This window comes from Pelodiscus sinensis, chromosome 10 (genome assembly GCF_049634645.1).
Source record: "Pelodiscus sinensis isolate JC-2024 chromosome 10, ASM4963464v1, whole genome shotgun sequence".
In the NCBI taxonomy this organism is placed as follows: domain Eukaryota; kingdom Metazoa; phylum Chordata; order Testudines; family Trionychidae; genus Pelodiscus; species Pelodiscus sinensis.
Window position 1 is genome coordinate 49,774,062 of NC_134720.1, and position 15,489 is coordinate 49,789,550.

General features: G+C 43.5%; 1 protein-coding gene across 2 annotated transcripts in view; it reads right to left on the bottom strand.

The window, feature by feature from the left end:
* Positions 1-15,489, bottom strand: part of DIS3L2 (DIS3 like 3'-5' exoribonuclease 2) — a 260,081-nt gene that overhangs the window by 217,106 nt on the left and 27,486 nt on the right. For both annotated transcript variants that reach the window (XM_075938150.1, XM_075938149.1), the window contains 2 exons: positions 9,571-9,624; positions 4,866-4,967 (listed from right to left, as the gene is read on the bottom strand). In XM_075938150.1, coding sequence (XP_075794265.1) covers positions 4,866-4,967; positions 9,571-9,624 — 156 coding nt within the window. The remainder of the gene's footprint in view (positions 1-4,865; positions 4,968-9,570; positions 9,625-15,489) is intronic.

The following is a 15,489-nucleotide window of genomic DNA, read 5'->3' on the forward strand; positions in this document are numbered from 1 at the left end:
CAGCAATTATAATTAGCCTAATTGAATGATTGGACTTTATTCCACAACCCTACCTCCAGCTAATCTGAGGCACAGCTCTCCCAGTAAGATACTGCCACACAGCTGAAACCCAACTTGCTGATGAAGAGGAACTTGCAGAGATCAGTGCAGGGTAAGGTCACCCATCCTTGCAGCCAAAATTATTGAGTGCTGGATTTAGCATGTTGCCTCCAAGCTTAAAGGTCTACCTAAAGGCATAAGTGATCGTCTTCTGGCTCTACTAGCGCCATTGAAACCAAGTGGTACGTTACCATCAGCAGCGCTTATGCTTTTACCATGACAAATGCTGGCAATAAGAAAAGTCCTATAATGACACAGACAAATTCATCAGCATCAGATAAACTGATGTTCATGGGGGGGACTTTTATGCAAGGGCTGGAAGTAATGTGGCATCGACAGCATGTGACTGGGGAAGAAAATAGCAATAGAACTCTGGTACTTAGTGAAGGCATCACACAGCAGTTACCAATCATGCATACACATGCGTCCCAGATCCAAACAATGGTATATCATCGACTACAGCATCATCCAGCGGCGAGCTCCACAAGATGTACAAGACACTGAAGCCGTGTGTGGGGCAGACTATGGACAGATCATCCTAAGGTCTGCTCCAAAGTGTTCTCAATGATTCAACAGGTGCACTGCAAGGCATCGCCTAAGCCAATCAGACTGCTCAATATAAAGTGCTTAAAGATGAAGCTAGGTGAGTGCAGCTCTGTAATAACGTCACAGCAGTTTTGTCGGACTCCACTGGCTTGACTACTAGTGCTAATGGAAACCGTGCGTAAGCAATTTTTCACAAAACTGAGTATCAAGCTGCTCTCACCAGGAGGGGTAAAGCAAAATGACATCTTCAAGACTGGGTTGAGAAGAATGATCCAATAGCTACTCATTAAAAACTTAAGATACATTGTCAAATTCTTGTACATCATACAAGAATCTGTCATGACATCAAATAAAAGCTTGGAGACATGTAGAATGTTGACAACTGGGAATCATCAGCAAGAGGTAGACCATGCTGGCAAAGCAGTAAGCCACAATGGGGTTATCCACTTCAAGATTGACTAGTCAGCAGTAGGCAATGATGGGGATACCTAGTTCAAGATTGGCTAGCAAGCATTAGGGTTACCTAGTTCAAGATTAACTACCAGATAAATCTTAATGCACAGATACGGAGCTATAAATACTGGCACACTCAACAGACGCAGACTTTAACCCCTTCCTCCACGTCGAGCGACCTGTGCACTTCACAAGGAAAAGACTGCCACAACCTTACTATGCATAAGAGATAAAACTGTCATCAGCATCATCTTCGTTCTTGAAGAACAAGTAGTCATATTTATAATTACTTGGCAAAATGAACATCCCAATGCAACCCTGTGGCGCTGTTCCCAAAAAACTAATGCAAACAAATTTTCATAGCAATAAACTCCATGAAATTAGGGAGCAAGGGTGACCCACTGATTACACTGCTGATAGCAAAAAAAAAAAAAAAAAAAACCACCCCCCACAGTTTAGGGCTTTGTTGTGCAGCACCTGCATGACTTAACACTCTACTGTAGTTTCTGAGCACAGGTGGGAACCCCACTAGACCAGCACCCTCAAGACCTGACCAGTTCTGAACCAGAGAATTTTCTGGAGCACAGGAGGTTAATATTGTCTAGTAGTATTACCAACACTTCCACCGTGTACTGGTTTGTTAGATGTAAATCAAAGCTACGTAACAGCACAGAACACTGAGAGCCAGCACTGGTGGCTGTAAACAAACTTTATGGGACCATGGGAAACATGGCCACACCCATGAAAAGTGGCCATCCGACTAACTAAAACCATGCCTGACCACGGATGTTTCTGGACCACAGAGTTCTGGACTAGAGAGCTTCAGCTTGTATTTAATTTAACAATGTTAAATTCACAAGAGTCAGACTCTCATACTAAGAAGATCTAAAGCCTTACATGTTGCCTGCTTGCAGTTTCATCCCGCTTCTTACCAGTTTTACAACTTTCAATGTTTTGCCTGCAGTGGGAAGAATATGCTGAACCCACCTGCTTTTAGATTTGCTAACAAGTTTACATGAGTTTAGTGACCCAACCACAACAGGGGCAATCATGGCTCTACTGAACCCAGCTTTTCTCTCCTTGAAATGGCTACTCAATAAAGCTTGTCTCACCCTAATAACTGTTTGATTTTCAAAGGAGTTGAGCTATCCATAAAACCTAACATCTTTTCCACATTTATACATGCATGAGAGCATATTCGCAGCATGTTCCTATTTAACACTATGGCAATATAATCACCCTTTGTGTAATGTCATTACAATAATACATTGTGCAATAAGCACACAAGTCTTTTGTTCAGAGTCCTTTTACAATTATCTAAAGAGAGAGTCAAATGTTCCATGCAATCATTCTCCCCTTACAAGTGGGGACATATCAAGAGATTCAGCAAGTGGCCAACTGAAAGTCTTGTAAATGGAAAGCTAAAACTTTCCCCCACTAGTCTGATTCAAAAGTTCAAGCACTGGACATGAAGGTGGCTAAAAAGCAAGCGAGGGGCATTAACCAGACTGGATCTTCGCCTCCCTGAAAAGGCAGTGTTATTACTTGAGTCCTACCTAGGACTCGTTAATTAAAGAAAGAATGCTTTCTTCAAATCCTGAAAGGAATTCAAAATCCAGATATTTATGTCTGGAAAATCGTTTGCAGTGCTTCTGTCGAGTTCAGCTAGAAGAGCAAAGCCACACATGCTAGTTTCACCTGAGCCTCCCAATAAATGGAGAAAGGCAGTAAGGACTTCCCTTTGCAAAGCTGCCAACAGATTTACTAGCAATACATAAAATGATCCAGGCAATTGCTATAGCATCCTGGGCATGGATAGAGGAAGAAAAAAAATAGTATTCTTGAAAGGAGTGAAATACTACAGAAGATGGACACAGACCTGATAAATACGTTTACATTGTTCAAGTAATTCCACACGCTTTTACAACGCCTGAATGGTCATGAGATTTGGACTATTTGGTGACCAGGAGGTGGGCGGGCATTAGCCCGCCCACATCTAAAGGACCTCCCCCCAGCCTGTGGGGAGGGTCCACAGAACCCGGAAAAACCAACTAATTACTGGGAACAAATAATGTAAAAACAGGTACGGGTGTGAGGGTCAAAGGGTTAAAACGAGGGAACCAGATGGGGATACCGAGCAGAGAACCCCGGACAGCGCCCACTGCCCCTCGAAGGTCTCGAGAGAGCCAGCGGATGCTGCCCATTGGAACTCTGCCCGGATACGTGAGTGGATACAGCAACGGAAATAGGCCCCACAGTCGCAGGCCCCTCCCCTGGCCAACCTCTTCTCCCTGGTTTTGTAGATTGCAAATTTGGCCATAGCCAGGAAGAGGTTGACCAGGAGGTCCCGCGACTTTGTGGGGCCACGGATGGGATGTGCGTAAATTAACAAGTGGGGGGAAAAGTGCAGCCAGAACCTCAACAGGAGGTTCTGGAGGAGCTGAAAGAGGGGCTGTAGCCTGGTGCACTCGATATAGATGTGCGCCAGGGTCTCCCTCACGCCACAGAAGAGGCACGTTTCGGAGGTGGGGGTAAACCACGCCAAGTACACGCCCATGCTCACCGCGCATTGCAAGATTCTCCAGCAGATGTCCCCGGTGGGCCGTGGAACCAAGGTCGAATAGAGGCTGGCCCTCCGGGTCATGAGATTTGGAGCTGGGAAGACAAATCCTTCAGGTCTCAGACCCCCTTCCCCTCCCCCACTGGAGGGTGCTATTGATTTAGAATTGTAAATAGTATGAGTGAAATATACACATACAGTCAACTGCACCCAGACAGCCAATCAAAACCATTCAATGCCATAAACAAAGCCAAGTAAAATTCATCTGTCCCATTAGTACTCTGGGTTAGTGTGGCAGGCAAAATAGAAACCTTCGAAGGTAGGGGTAGATGGGACCTTCACACCAAAAGGTATGGCTTAATGTTTACGATACTGCATTTCAATTATAAACTTTTTATCTACTAGAACAGGGGTCTCCAAACTTTTCAGCCCGAGGGCCGCATTAACTATCAAACAGCAGTTCGGGGGCCGACTACACACTTGAGGTCCAAATAAAAAACAATCAAAACATGGATGTTGTTTTTAATTATTTATTTAATATTATTTTATTCAGTTATTATTTAATAACACATTCATACACTACACATGAACACCTGTATTAGTGTGAATGGTGAAATTGTTTCCTGGATGCCAAAATAGCAGACATTTCTGGCTTTAGATTTGTTGTCCCTAACATCAACAGTGACCTGAGATTATCATCGGACAAGTTTGTTCTCAAATTGTTCTTCACGTATTTCATTCTTGAAAATGTTTGTTCCCACAGGTATGTTGTTCCAAAGATTGAAAGGTACCTTGATGCAAAAGTTTTGACATTAGGAAAGTCTTCCTTGGGCAAAAACTGGTAAAAACCCACCAGTCCTATTTTGAACTTGTCCCTAAGGAGGTCATTTGCTTGCAACTCAATGACTTCCAGCTGCAGTTCATCTGGGCAACTGGCCACATCTGCTTCAAATGGGTTTTGAAACAATCTCACTTCTTCTGCCTTTGAATCCAAAAAGGTCTCCACGGGCCGGATGAGAGGGCCTCGCGGGCCGCATCCGGCCCCCGGGCCGTAGTTTGGAGACCCCTGTACTAGAATACTAGCCACAATTTAGCTACAAGATTTGTGGACTGTTCACTATTAGTCTTAACCATACATGAAGAAGCTCAGTAGAGATTACTATAACGGGATCTTTCCACACAAACCACAAATAAACTCTGGACTGACCTTCCATTGCTCCTTGGGAAGCAGTTTCACGACCACTATGTCACCATTTAGGGCTCTGTTACGAGCAACCATGCCATCGATAAAGATATCACGAATCCCATCCTACAGAGAGGGGGGAAATAACAAACATCAAAGCAAAAAACATTAAGTTACATTTGCTACAGGAGTTTTAAAATAGCGATAAAAAACAACAGTGCACACACTCTGGAGATATGGAGATACAGATGTAAACGTTTCATAACACAGCAATACATCTGCTGTACCTGCAGCTGGCCACAGCCTGTTCTGCACCCTGCAGTCCAGAACCCCACCTTTTAAAAGAGATGACCTTGGTTTCCATTAGGGATGTTAGATATAGTGTAATTGAATAGTTGTGTAACCGTATAAAATCTCAGCAGTTACACAATTATTCAATAGTCCCTGGGGGTAGGGCCAGAAGACAGTGCACTCCCGGCCCCACTCCCAGGGAGCTCCCTACCACCCACACTGCTGCCTCTGTATCAGAGGCAGCAGCACGGGATGGCAGGCAGAGCCAGTCCGCGAGGGGAGCCAGTTTAAAAACCAGCTCCCCGCAAAAACCAGCTCCCACCAGCCGCCCAGCACTGATGCCTCTGATACAGAGGCAGCAGTGCAGGGTGGAAGCAGCCCCTGTCCGCAGGGGTCCAAGTTCCCTGCGGATAGAGACTGCTGCAAGGGGAGGAGGCGGCTGCCTCAAAGCAGCCTCTGTCTGCGGCAGCTCCAGCTGGACACAGAGAGAGGATAGTCCACGACAGCAACCCCTGTCTGCAGGGGGTCCAAGCTCCCCATGGACAAAGGCTGCTCCACATCCCACAGAGCAGCCTCTGTCCATAGTGAGCTTGGAGTGCCTGCAGACAGGGGTTGCTGTCGTGGACAATCCTCTATCCACGGCCAGCTAGGGCCACCGCAGACAGAGGCTGCTTCACTGCAGCCTCTCTCATTCCCCCTCCCACGCTGCTGCCTCTATTAGAGGCAGCAGCATGCGGGGAGGGTGGCAGCACCAGCGACCTGGTGCTGGGGGGAACCAGCTTTTAAGAGGCAGCGCGGGGAGGGGGACAGGCAGCTCCGGTGCTCATGAGGAGCTGGTTTCAGACGGATCTGATGCTGCTTAAAGCCAGGTCCTCATGGGCACCAGCTCCCACTCCCCCTCCCCTTGCTGCCTCTGATACAGAGGCAGCAAGGGGGGAAGTGTATGTTGTCGATAAGATTAACCGATAAACCAAGCCTTATCAGTTAATCATGTAGTGGACTAATCATTGACATCCCTAGTTTCCACATCCCCAGCCCATATATCAATCACAGATATTCCACACAGCAGGGTTATCTACCTAGCTCACATCTGACTCAGCTCACAATCTAGATTTGGGGCAAGAGGGGGTTCTCCCCACCAGGGATCAAGGAGGATAAAGCAGTTTGTAATTGCGGAGGTCTCTAGGTTTTGGAGGGGTGTGGAAGATTCATTTTCACACTTCTTTTAGTCAAGTTAATCTACTGCTTTGATTATTGCTCCCTTGCACTTCAGCAAGCTAACAATTGCGTGTGGCTGGCTGCAGAACACCACCCTCATGTCAAACCATATAAGCATTTAGTATTAAACCTGTGCACTGAGAGATGTTCTTCTATTGTGGAGCCTTATCTCCTTTTCTTAGCTTTAAGGCATGAGATGACTGCAGGTTTCTTTAACGTATAACTTTTTTTCAAGATTACAACAGAAAGCCAACCTTAAGGAAATTAAAATGTTAAACACACTGGTATTTTATTATAATTCCTCAAATACACGATAATCTGCCTTACCATTACATTCAGCCTTCAGGAAGAAACACTAAACAGATCTAATAAGGCCTCAGAGACTTTTCAGGTTAACATCATGTAAGTATTCTGTTCTGCCTGTATAGCAGAATAACAGAGCTAGAACACTGCTGTCATGTGAAACTGAGGCCAGCCTCCAACCGAGCAAATTACTCTTAGAAAGGCAGCAGCAGCTCAACAGCTGTGGCGAAGCTGCCTCCCATGACAAGATGCAGAAAAATTGCAAAGCCTGTTGGACCAACATAATTCAAATTGGAAACTTTTCTTTTCAAAAGACCAGATTTTTACACATGGTCCCTACATCCCTTTCCCTATCCCCCAGCCCGAGAATGAAATCCACCACATTATAAATGTATATGGAAAATACAAAGACATTTTTTAAAATGCCTTAACGAGCTGTATAATTCCGTGGTAAAGCTGGCTTGTTACAGGGCAGAAGGAAGTTGGTTGGGATGTGGGTTAACTTGTTTGTGCCATACTTTTTTTTTTTTTCTTCAAAAGAAATTAAAAGTAGTTTCTCCATCTGCCAACAGCAGCTCTGCAAGCACTATACCAGCCAGCTGACGCTATGCTGCTAGACTAAGCAAGAAGGGATTTTCTTTTTTGATTTGCAGCCAATAGCTCTCATTTTAAACAAATTATTCTTATATACAGATTTTTAACACCAGTTATTTCAGTGCTTGCTAGAGCAGTTATAATTAAAAACTGTCCAACACTACCATAAAGCTTTTTAAAGTGGCTTATATTTGAATGTGTCATAAAAATGCAACATTTGCTTACTTAGTGCTTGAGAACTGTGGTCTACAGGGTTAACTCTCACACTCCCAAGTGTTTGGGATTTCCCATTTTTCGTCTCCTTCCCCCCCCCCCAAACCAATTCTCCAATCTACAAACAGTCATCTTTTTGCATTACTAATGTAATTACAATGGGCTTTGACTGCAACATGGTACTGGGGTAACTTGAAAGGCCTAAATTCCAGTGAGGTACTTACGCTGTATTTGTCACAATTGTGTCAAAGCACATTACAGCTTGTGAGAGGATCAGATGCTCTGCCCTCATCTCCCGTTCAGTAAGATGTTTTATTACTATCAAGCCTTCATCAAACAACAATAGCAGGCGTTTACACTTCTATCTGATGGCAGGGAGACTGGTGGCCATTCTAATCTCTTCCGGAAATAAGTTCTACAGACATGGGTGAGCCACCAAGAAAACTTCGTCTCTTGTGTTCAAGTGTCTTACTCTTCAGGATGACTATTCCCCCACACAAAATATCATTGCTACTAGAAGCAGTCAGGATTGCCGCGCGGGAGACAGCATTCTAATAGCTTGGGTCTATCCCATGGAAGGCTTTGATGAGAATGCCTTTTCCTTGGACTCTGCATTCAACAGCAAGACAGTGTACAGAGCAGCAGTGTGGAAAAACATGCACCTAGGGACTTGTGGCATTCAAGTGGCCTATTGCTTCACTTGAACCAAAATAAGCATAAGGCAGCCAGTGGTGCTGTTTGTGAGATTTAACCCAGGAAGAAAACAGACTCATGGCTGAAATGCAGCCCTTAACTAACATCCCAGTGCCTGTATATTCCAGAACACAAACTGTGAGTGATCTGCTTCACCATGAGGTAATAACTGAGCACCTGTGGGAGTTAGGCTAGAGCTCTTTGCTTGTGTACACAGTTGGACTTAATGTTCAGCTAGTGTTTTGTGGTTTAATAGAATAGGTTTAACAGTCTACACTTACCTCATTCAAGAGAGCAACCAGAGAGGAGTACAGTGTATTTCCCAGTGACATACCACTACTGTCAGTGTCGGTTTCAGGAAGCATTGGAGACCACTATTATGAATTTCCTCTCCAGTGACTCTCAAGAATCATCTCCTTTAGCTCAAATAATATAAGTCTTCCACTATGGAAAGAGGCTTAAAGATCATTTTCTATGACAGACCAACGAGAGACGCTAACATAGATCTCTGGACTTTTAATCCTGGCTCCAAAAGAATGATGCACAAAAAGTAGTAAATGTATTAACACAATCAACTACTCAGTGTCTGAGCAAGGCCCTTTTTTCCCTCTACCTCCAAAGAAAACCTAATTCAATATGAAACACACTGTCACGTTAGGAGCAAGACTTCAGTCAAGGCACTATGAAATAACTGTCCTCAACTTCACCAGCAGTAAGGTAACCTTGCCTAAAGGAGGCCCTTGAAATAACAAGAGTCCTTCCATTAAATGAATCACTGATTTAAAAAAATGGTCCCATGTGATAGCAATGAACCTCAACCCAAGCTATACACCAACAAGTCTGCAAAAGGTTGTCATTAATACAAAACAGTGATTTTCAACCTGTGATCTGTACATGCCTCAGGAACTGCAGACTATTCCCAAAGGGGCCTGCACCTCCATTAAAAAAAAAAAAAATTGTAGGAGTCCACAAACGAGAAAAGTTTGCGCAAAAGCAGGAACATTAGAAGGAACTGTGCATAGTACTTTTGGACCAACTTTCCAAATTAGCTCATGCAGCAAATTGAAAATGGACAGCATATTTGTTCAGGAAAGATTACGTTAAATCGGTGGAAAATCCATAAATCCTCTGTAGCCACAGACCAAGGGTTTACAATTACACTAACTGGTGGTCCTCAAACCTGGGTTCAGCTGGTGTCTTTGGGCTAGAAACAAGTGTTCCCAATTTCATCACAAGTTCAGAGACATGAAGTAGCACTTTGCAGTGTTAAAAACAGATTTATTCACACTATGTACATACCTTAGGATTTATTTTAATATATCCTAACACAAATCAAAGTGACATTTCTTATGCAGTACAACTACTACGTTCATACACATTAATTTATGGTCTACAGAGAATTATAAATTACACTTACTGGAGATGGAATGAAGGCTTCATGGTATTTTTTAGGATTTATTCTCAGGGCTCCCTTAAAAAAAAAAAGAATCAAGATTATGTCTGGAACATTAGTTGTATGTATTATTAGTTAAACTGGATGTCTATGGATAATATATTTACTTTGAAACGAGAGATACAGCTGAATTTCCACTGCAAAGCTTAAATGTTGACATTAGTACCTGCCTGTTTGAACCATTTCAATCGACAGCTAAGTAATACTGTCCACCCAGACACAACTCCTTCCTCTATGCGCCACCTCCCTAACAGCTAGAGGCCAGGGGGTTCAGATGTGATTCTGTAAAACAATACACCACAAACCAGAGTACTCCAAAAATGGTTTTAATATAGATGCAGAAAATGTTACTCATTCCAATAGGAGATACGCTAGTGTGCCACGTTTTCCCATTTGCTGTTATACATCCCACCATTCCACCAAATAAGTGGTGGTTCAACAAATTCCTTCTGAAATCCTTTGCTGCTGCTGTTCTTTAGGCAGCCAAGAAACTGGGTGTGCTCTCTTCCTTAGCACCCATCTCCTTCTCAAAGGTCACAACACTTGTTCAGAAAGAACGAACAAACATCACAGAACCTCCCCTGGTTTTGATGATGATGATGTTTTGTGCCCTGTTTTTGTGGGGGTCAGGTTGATTTTGCTTTAAAAAGTTATTTAGTATATTTTGTGGAGACAGTTGTGAGGAACGATTGGGCAAGGAGACAAGTTTCGTCCAACACTGGGTCAGGTTAGACTCTTACGGGGCTCCAACTACACTTTTGGATTGTCCACTACCATGGACAGTAATAACTCTGTAGTAAGAAAAATGTAAAGGGTGAACTGAAAGAATTTTCCAAAAATAAGCATTTGCGAGCCAACATCAATAACAGGTATAGGTATCGTTATTAACAAATAATCTTTACATCAGAGAGGACATTCAGTTTCTGCTTCCTCATATTACAGCGTGAAGAGACAAAAGGGACATTTGAACAGTGGCTGTTTCGGAACGCTGACATTTCAATTCTAAGGGCATCCTGGGAATTGTAGTTTAGATGACTAATTAAAACATTTACTAGATTTTACTCTTATAAAATGAGACAATACTAACTACAGTTGCATTAATAAAGTACTTTGCTTTTGATGTGAAACTTTAAAGCCTTTTTCATCAATGTATTTGGAATGTCTTCAGTTACTAACATGAAATTTATACCATCTGTGTTTAGCAATCATAGGCATCTTTCATTGGAACTGCTTCCTTATAAATTTGATGCAGCATATTATTTTTAATGTATTCTAGGAAGGGATCTGAATATAGGGAAATAATCTCTTCACACCTAAAAGCACTGCAGGCTTGAGGAGAAATTTGCTTTGTTTGTTTGAAATCACCAAGAGCATGAGGACCAAGGTATTCCTTGTTAGTCTGAATCTGCAAAAGCGGCGAGGAGTCCTGTGGCACCTTATAGACTAACTGAAGTGTTGGAGCATAAGCTTTCGTAGGCAAAGACCCACTTCGTCAGATGCATGTACATGCATCTGACAAAGTGGGTCTTTGCCTACGAAAGCTTATGCTCCAACACTTCAGTTAGTCTATAAGGTGCCACAGGACTCCTCGCTGCTCAAGGTATTCCTTGTTCTTCAGATCTTATTTGTGCACTTTGTGGCAAACGATCTTATTTTAGGTCTTATTTTACAGTACTGTCAATATTGAGATTACTCACATCACATGCACAAAGCAGGGCAGTGGCAAGAAAACAAAGTCCTATAAGCATGGAAAATACCCTTGGGAGGCAAGGGATTCTTCAAGCACAGACAAAATGAGATCTATTGCACTGTGTTTAGCCTCCATTAGGAATTATGGCACCCCTTTAAAGGACAGAAAAGGTCTTCCTTCCAGAGAGACAGTCAGTCATCAAATCATCCAGCTTCTAGTTGGAGACTGAAGGCAGTTACTGGTACTCACAAGAGGGAGAACAGCTTTTACAATGTGTCAGTCAATTCCAGGTCCCGGCATCTCACCAGCAATGTAGAAGCAAACCAGAAAACCTCCTGTGTCACTCAAAATCAATCCCTTTGGATAATTAGGGCCAGACTGTCAGAGCCATGCACAAATGTCCAATGTGCACGTGAAAAATTAGGTTTTGTATACATAGCAAATTAGGTGCCTCACTAGCTGTGTGCACAAATACCTAGTTTGTGAAAGCATACTGAGCAGCAAAATGTTACCTCCTTTAAAATATAAAAGCTCAACATATGTTATGTAGTTATGACAAGCATCAGAACTCTTATGTCAGTAGTATTAAAATACTTTTCCTCTAGCTCTTTCCTTTAAGCAAGGAACTCCCAAAGTTTATCTTAGAAAGCAGATGGCCCCTATTATCTGTGCCTATGAAAATCCTATTTACAATGTTGTGCATTTCACGCTGTGATATCATATCTGGAACCAGTCACTCTCCCCATCTGCAACGAACAACTGTTCTCATATGTGTATTAGGGGCTGAAGTTCTGGCTGAACAGTCTCATGATGTCACACTCAGGCAGTATTATTTTACAGTAACTTGCAAACAATGGCTGCTATATTTATCAATGTTTTCATGTCAGCAAAGCCAGCGTTTTGGGAGGACCAGATTGCAGCACGGATTTTAAAACATCTCTTGATAGTTCAGGTTGACCTCACTTCACCAAAGAAGTCCTTAAACGTACTAATTTTCCTAAGAGGTTAGGAAACTCTGGATTTCCCAACTTTTTCACTTCTTCCAGTGAAGCAGGGCAACAGAAAGATATGTAGACAAAACTTCAAGAATTCCAAATCAAACGTTATATGTAGGACATCCTAACATGCAGGCACAGATCAGTGTTTGCGGAAAGCAAAGAAAGGCACTGTCCAAATATCTATACATTGCGAAGGGCTGCTTAAAAAAAAACCTCCCTGAAAACCATATAAGGGAACCCTAGTTCCATACTAGTAAAGAAACTGCTTGCAAAAGGAAAGGTATTTGGATAGCCAAATATGGTTCAGCAGCTCTATAAATCACTCTGCTTACTAAAATGGACCCCATCACCTGCCCTCAGAGATCTTGTTTACTCTGCACTTACAGTCTCCTCACCTTGACCTGGAATGATGGCTAATGCATGGCAGGCTGATGGAAGGTCTTTCAGGTCATGCTACTTAACATACAGTGTGGCTCTGACAAAACAGATATCTATAGCCTTTCCATGGAAAAGGTATCCAATCTTGTTTAACTTGAGACCTGTGTGGATGATTCCAGAAAGCCTGCCTTGGGTCCATTTGCTCTTGCCAAGTAGTCTGCTACTCATGGAGATTGGAGATTGGGAAGGGGAAAATGATCCCAGATGTCCAATCTTGTGGCCAGATTAATTTAAGTGCGTCCTATGATCAGGTGAAATTCTGGGAATTTTGGAGGGCACTGCTCACCACACTATTAATTGAACCACATCTAGAATCAGGAGTCTCTGAAACATCTAATCCTGAGTGACTTCAGCGACCACGAACAGAAATGAACATAAGAACGGCCATACTAGGTCAGACCAAAAGTCCATCTAGCTCAGTATCCTGTCTGCCAACAGTCACCAATGCCAGATGCCCTAGAGGGACGGAACACAACAGGTAATCATCACATGAGCCATCTCTTGTCACCCATTTACAAACAGTCTAGAAACACCATTCCTACCATCCTGGCTAATAACTATTGATGAACCTAACATCCATGAATCTATCTAGTTCTTTTTCTAACCCTGTTAAAGTCCTACTCTTCACCACATCCTCTGGCAAGGAGTTCCACAGGTTGACTGTGTGATGAGTGAAGAAAAACTTCCTTTTGTTTGTTTTAAACCTTAAATGCTTCTACATTTTAATGATTTGGAATTGTTCAGCCTCTATGGAAGGCACAGGATTATCTCTGTTGGGTCTCCAATTCAAGCCAGTGGACACACTAGCCAGGATCTTCTAGAATATCTTGTTAAATTACACTGCCAGTCATCCTCAGACTTGTGCTCAGGGTCTTTCCTTGCTCCTGTTAAGATGACAAACATACTTGTTATATTCTATCCTCAGACATTCATGGACCCAATGAGATTCCAGAATATTCTGGGAGAATCTACTATTCATCCACACATTCACATTGCTGGTGGAAAAAAATCACTTGGCCACAGCTGTTGACACTGGTACCTGGATGTCTTCTTCCTAAGCACTGTAGTCACAGGTTATCATTGTGTGTTCTCTCAGGTTATCATAGTGTTGGGATGTCTTGTTTGTAGGGACTGATGGAGTAGCTCTTCAATATGTTCCGTCCTTCCTCAAAGGTCTCAGAGCAGTGCTGAATATCTGTTCATCTAACAAGGCTTCCATTTACAAAGTCTCAGAGGGTTTTATCCCTTCACCCTTTCTGTTCAGTGTGCATTTGAAGCTACAGGATAGGATTCTTGGTGAGAAAGATTTTGGGGTTACTATGTCTGTGATCACATACTCAGCTCTGCAGCCATCGAATCCAGGTTCTATGGTTTCAGTAGTTTTCCTCAGACAGAGAATTGGATGATAGGCACAACCCTAATAAGTCACACATGAAACTTCCTGTCCGAGAAAAACCTATGAATTGGACCGGAAGTTTTGTTATTTATAGAGAGCAGAGGCTTCTTTTGCTAGACTAATACAGTCGGAGGTCCTCTGAGAGACATCACCTCACTCAAATTCTCAGTACCAGCAGCAGCCTGATAGTGCCCTGGGCCCTCTGAGGAATATCTCTGAGGAAGATCCATGACTGGTGTCTCTATCTACCACTGCTTGACTGTGTTACAGAAACACATTCTAAGGAATAGTCTTGAAGGCCACTCAGAAGCTCTGGTTGTTTCATTACACTGCTACAGCCTCTGGACTGTGGAGGACTTTTCTGATACAAGCACATAACAGGGGCTCCAATTCCTTCACTGGGTATTTGCTTCCAGGTGTGGAAGTCTGTGATGATTGGTCTGGGAACCATTATGAGGCCGCAATTGAAATCAGGCATGATGCTTTATATAATATTTTTACAAGAGCTCGAGTTGATCTGAAGTTGGGCTTCAAAGAGCAACTCTCTTACAACGTTAATCGTGGCATCCTGACCATCGACTGCAAAAATGTTTCAATTAGAGCTGGATGAAAATATTTGTAATAAGTTTGACAAAATGGTTTGAAACCTCCAAAATGTGTGAAACTGATTTAAAAAATGTGAGGCCACTGCCAGCCCTCATAAGGAGGTGTAGGAAGCACCACCCAGCCCCGCCCCAAGCTCTGTTCTGCATGGCCTTGGCTCCCAGCCCCAGCCTCAGCATGGCTCTGTACCTGTTTGGGGACCCAAACGCTGATACTGGAGGGGGAGCAGAGGCATACAAGTCACCAGCTCCTCCCACCCCCAACTTCAACTCTTGCTCCATCCCCAGCCTTACTCCCAACCCCTCCCACCCCCAACTTCAACTCTTGCTCCATCCCCAGCCTTACTCCCAACCCCTCCCACCCCCAACTTCAACTCTTGCTCCATCCCCCGGCCTTGCTTTCAGCCCCAAATCAATCCCCAGCTGTGGCACCAGCCTCAGCTGCCTTATCCTGGTCCACGCCCCCTCACCCCTGCCCCAAGCCACAGGCCTGCTCCTGGCTCTGCAGGGGGCAGGAGCACACACAGAGGTATGGATGGGATGAGACCCTCAAAAAGCCTGGGGACCCCCACTACCTTACAGTGAACGTCTGTGAAGGCAACATCACAAAGGAGAATCAAAGACACTGCATCACCCTCTGCTCTCTTCGTTAACTATTTCAGTTATCTTATATACTCTGCAATGAGGCAGGGGTACTACTCAGCACATACTGAGTCACCTTCCATAGCAAACACATGCTTAATATGAACAGCTGAGGCA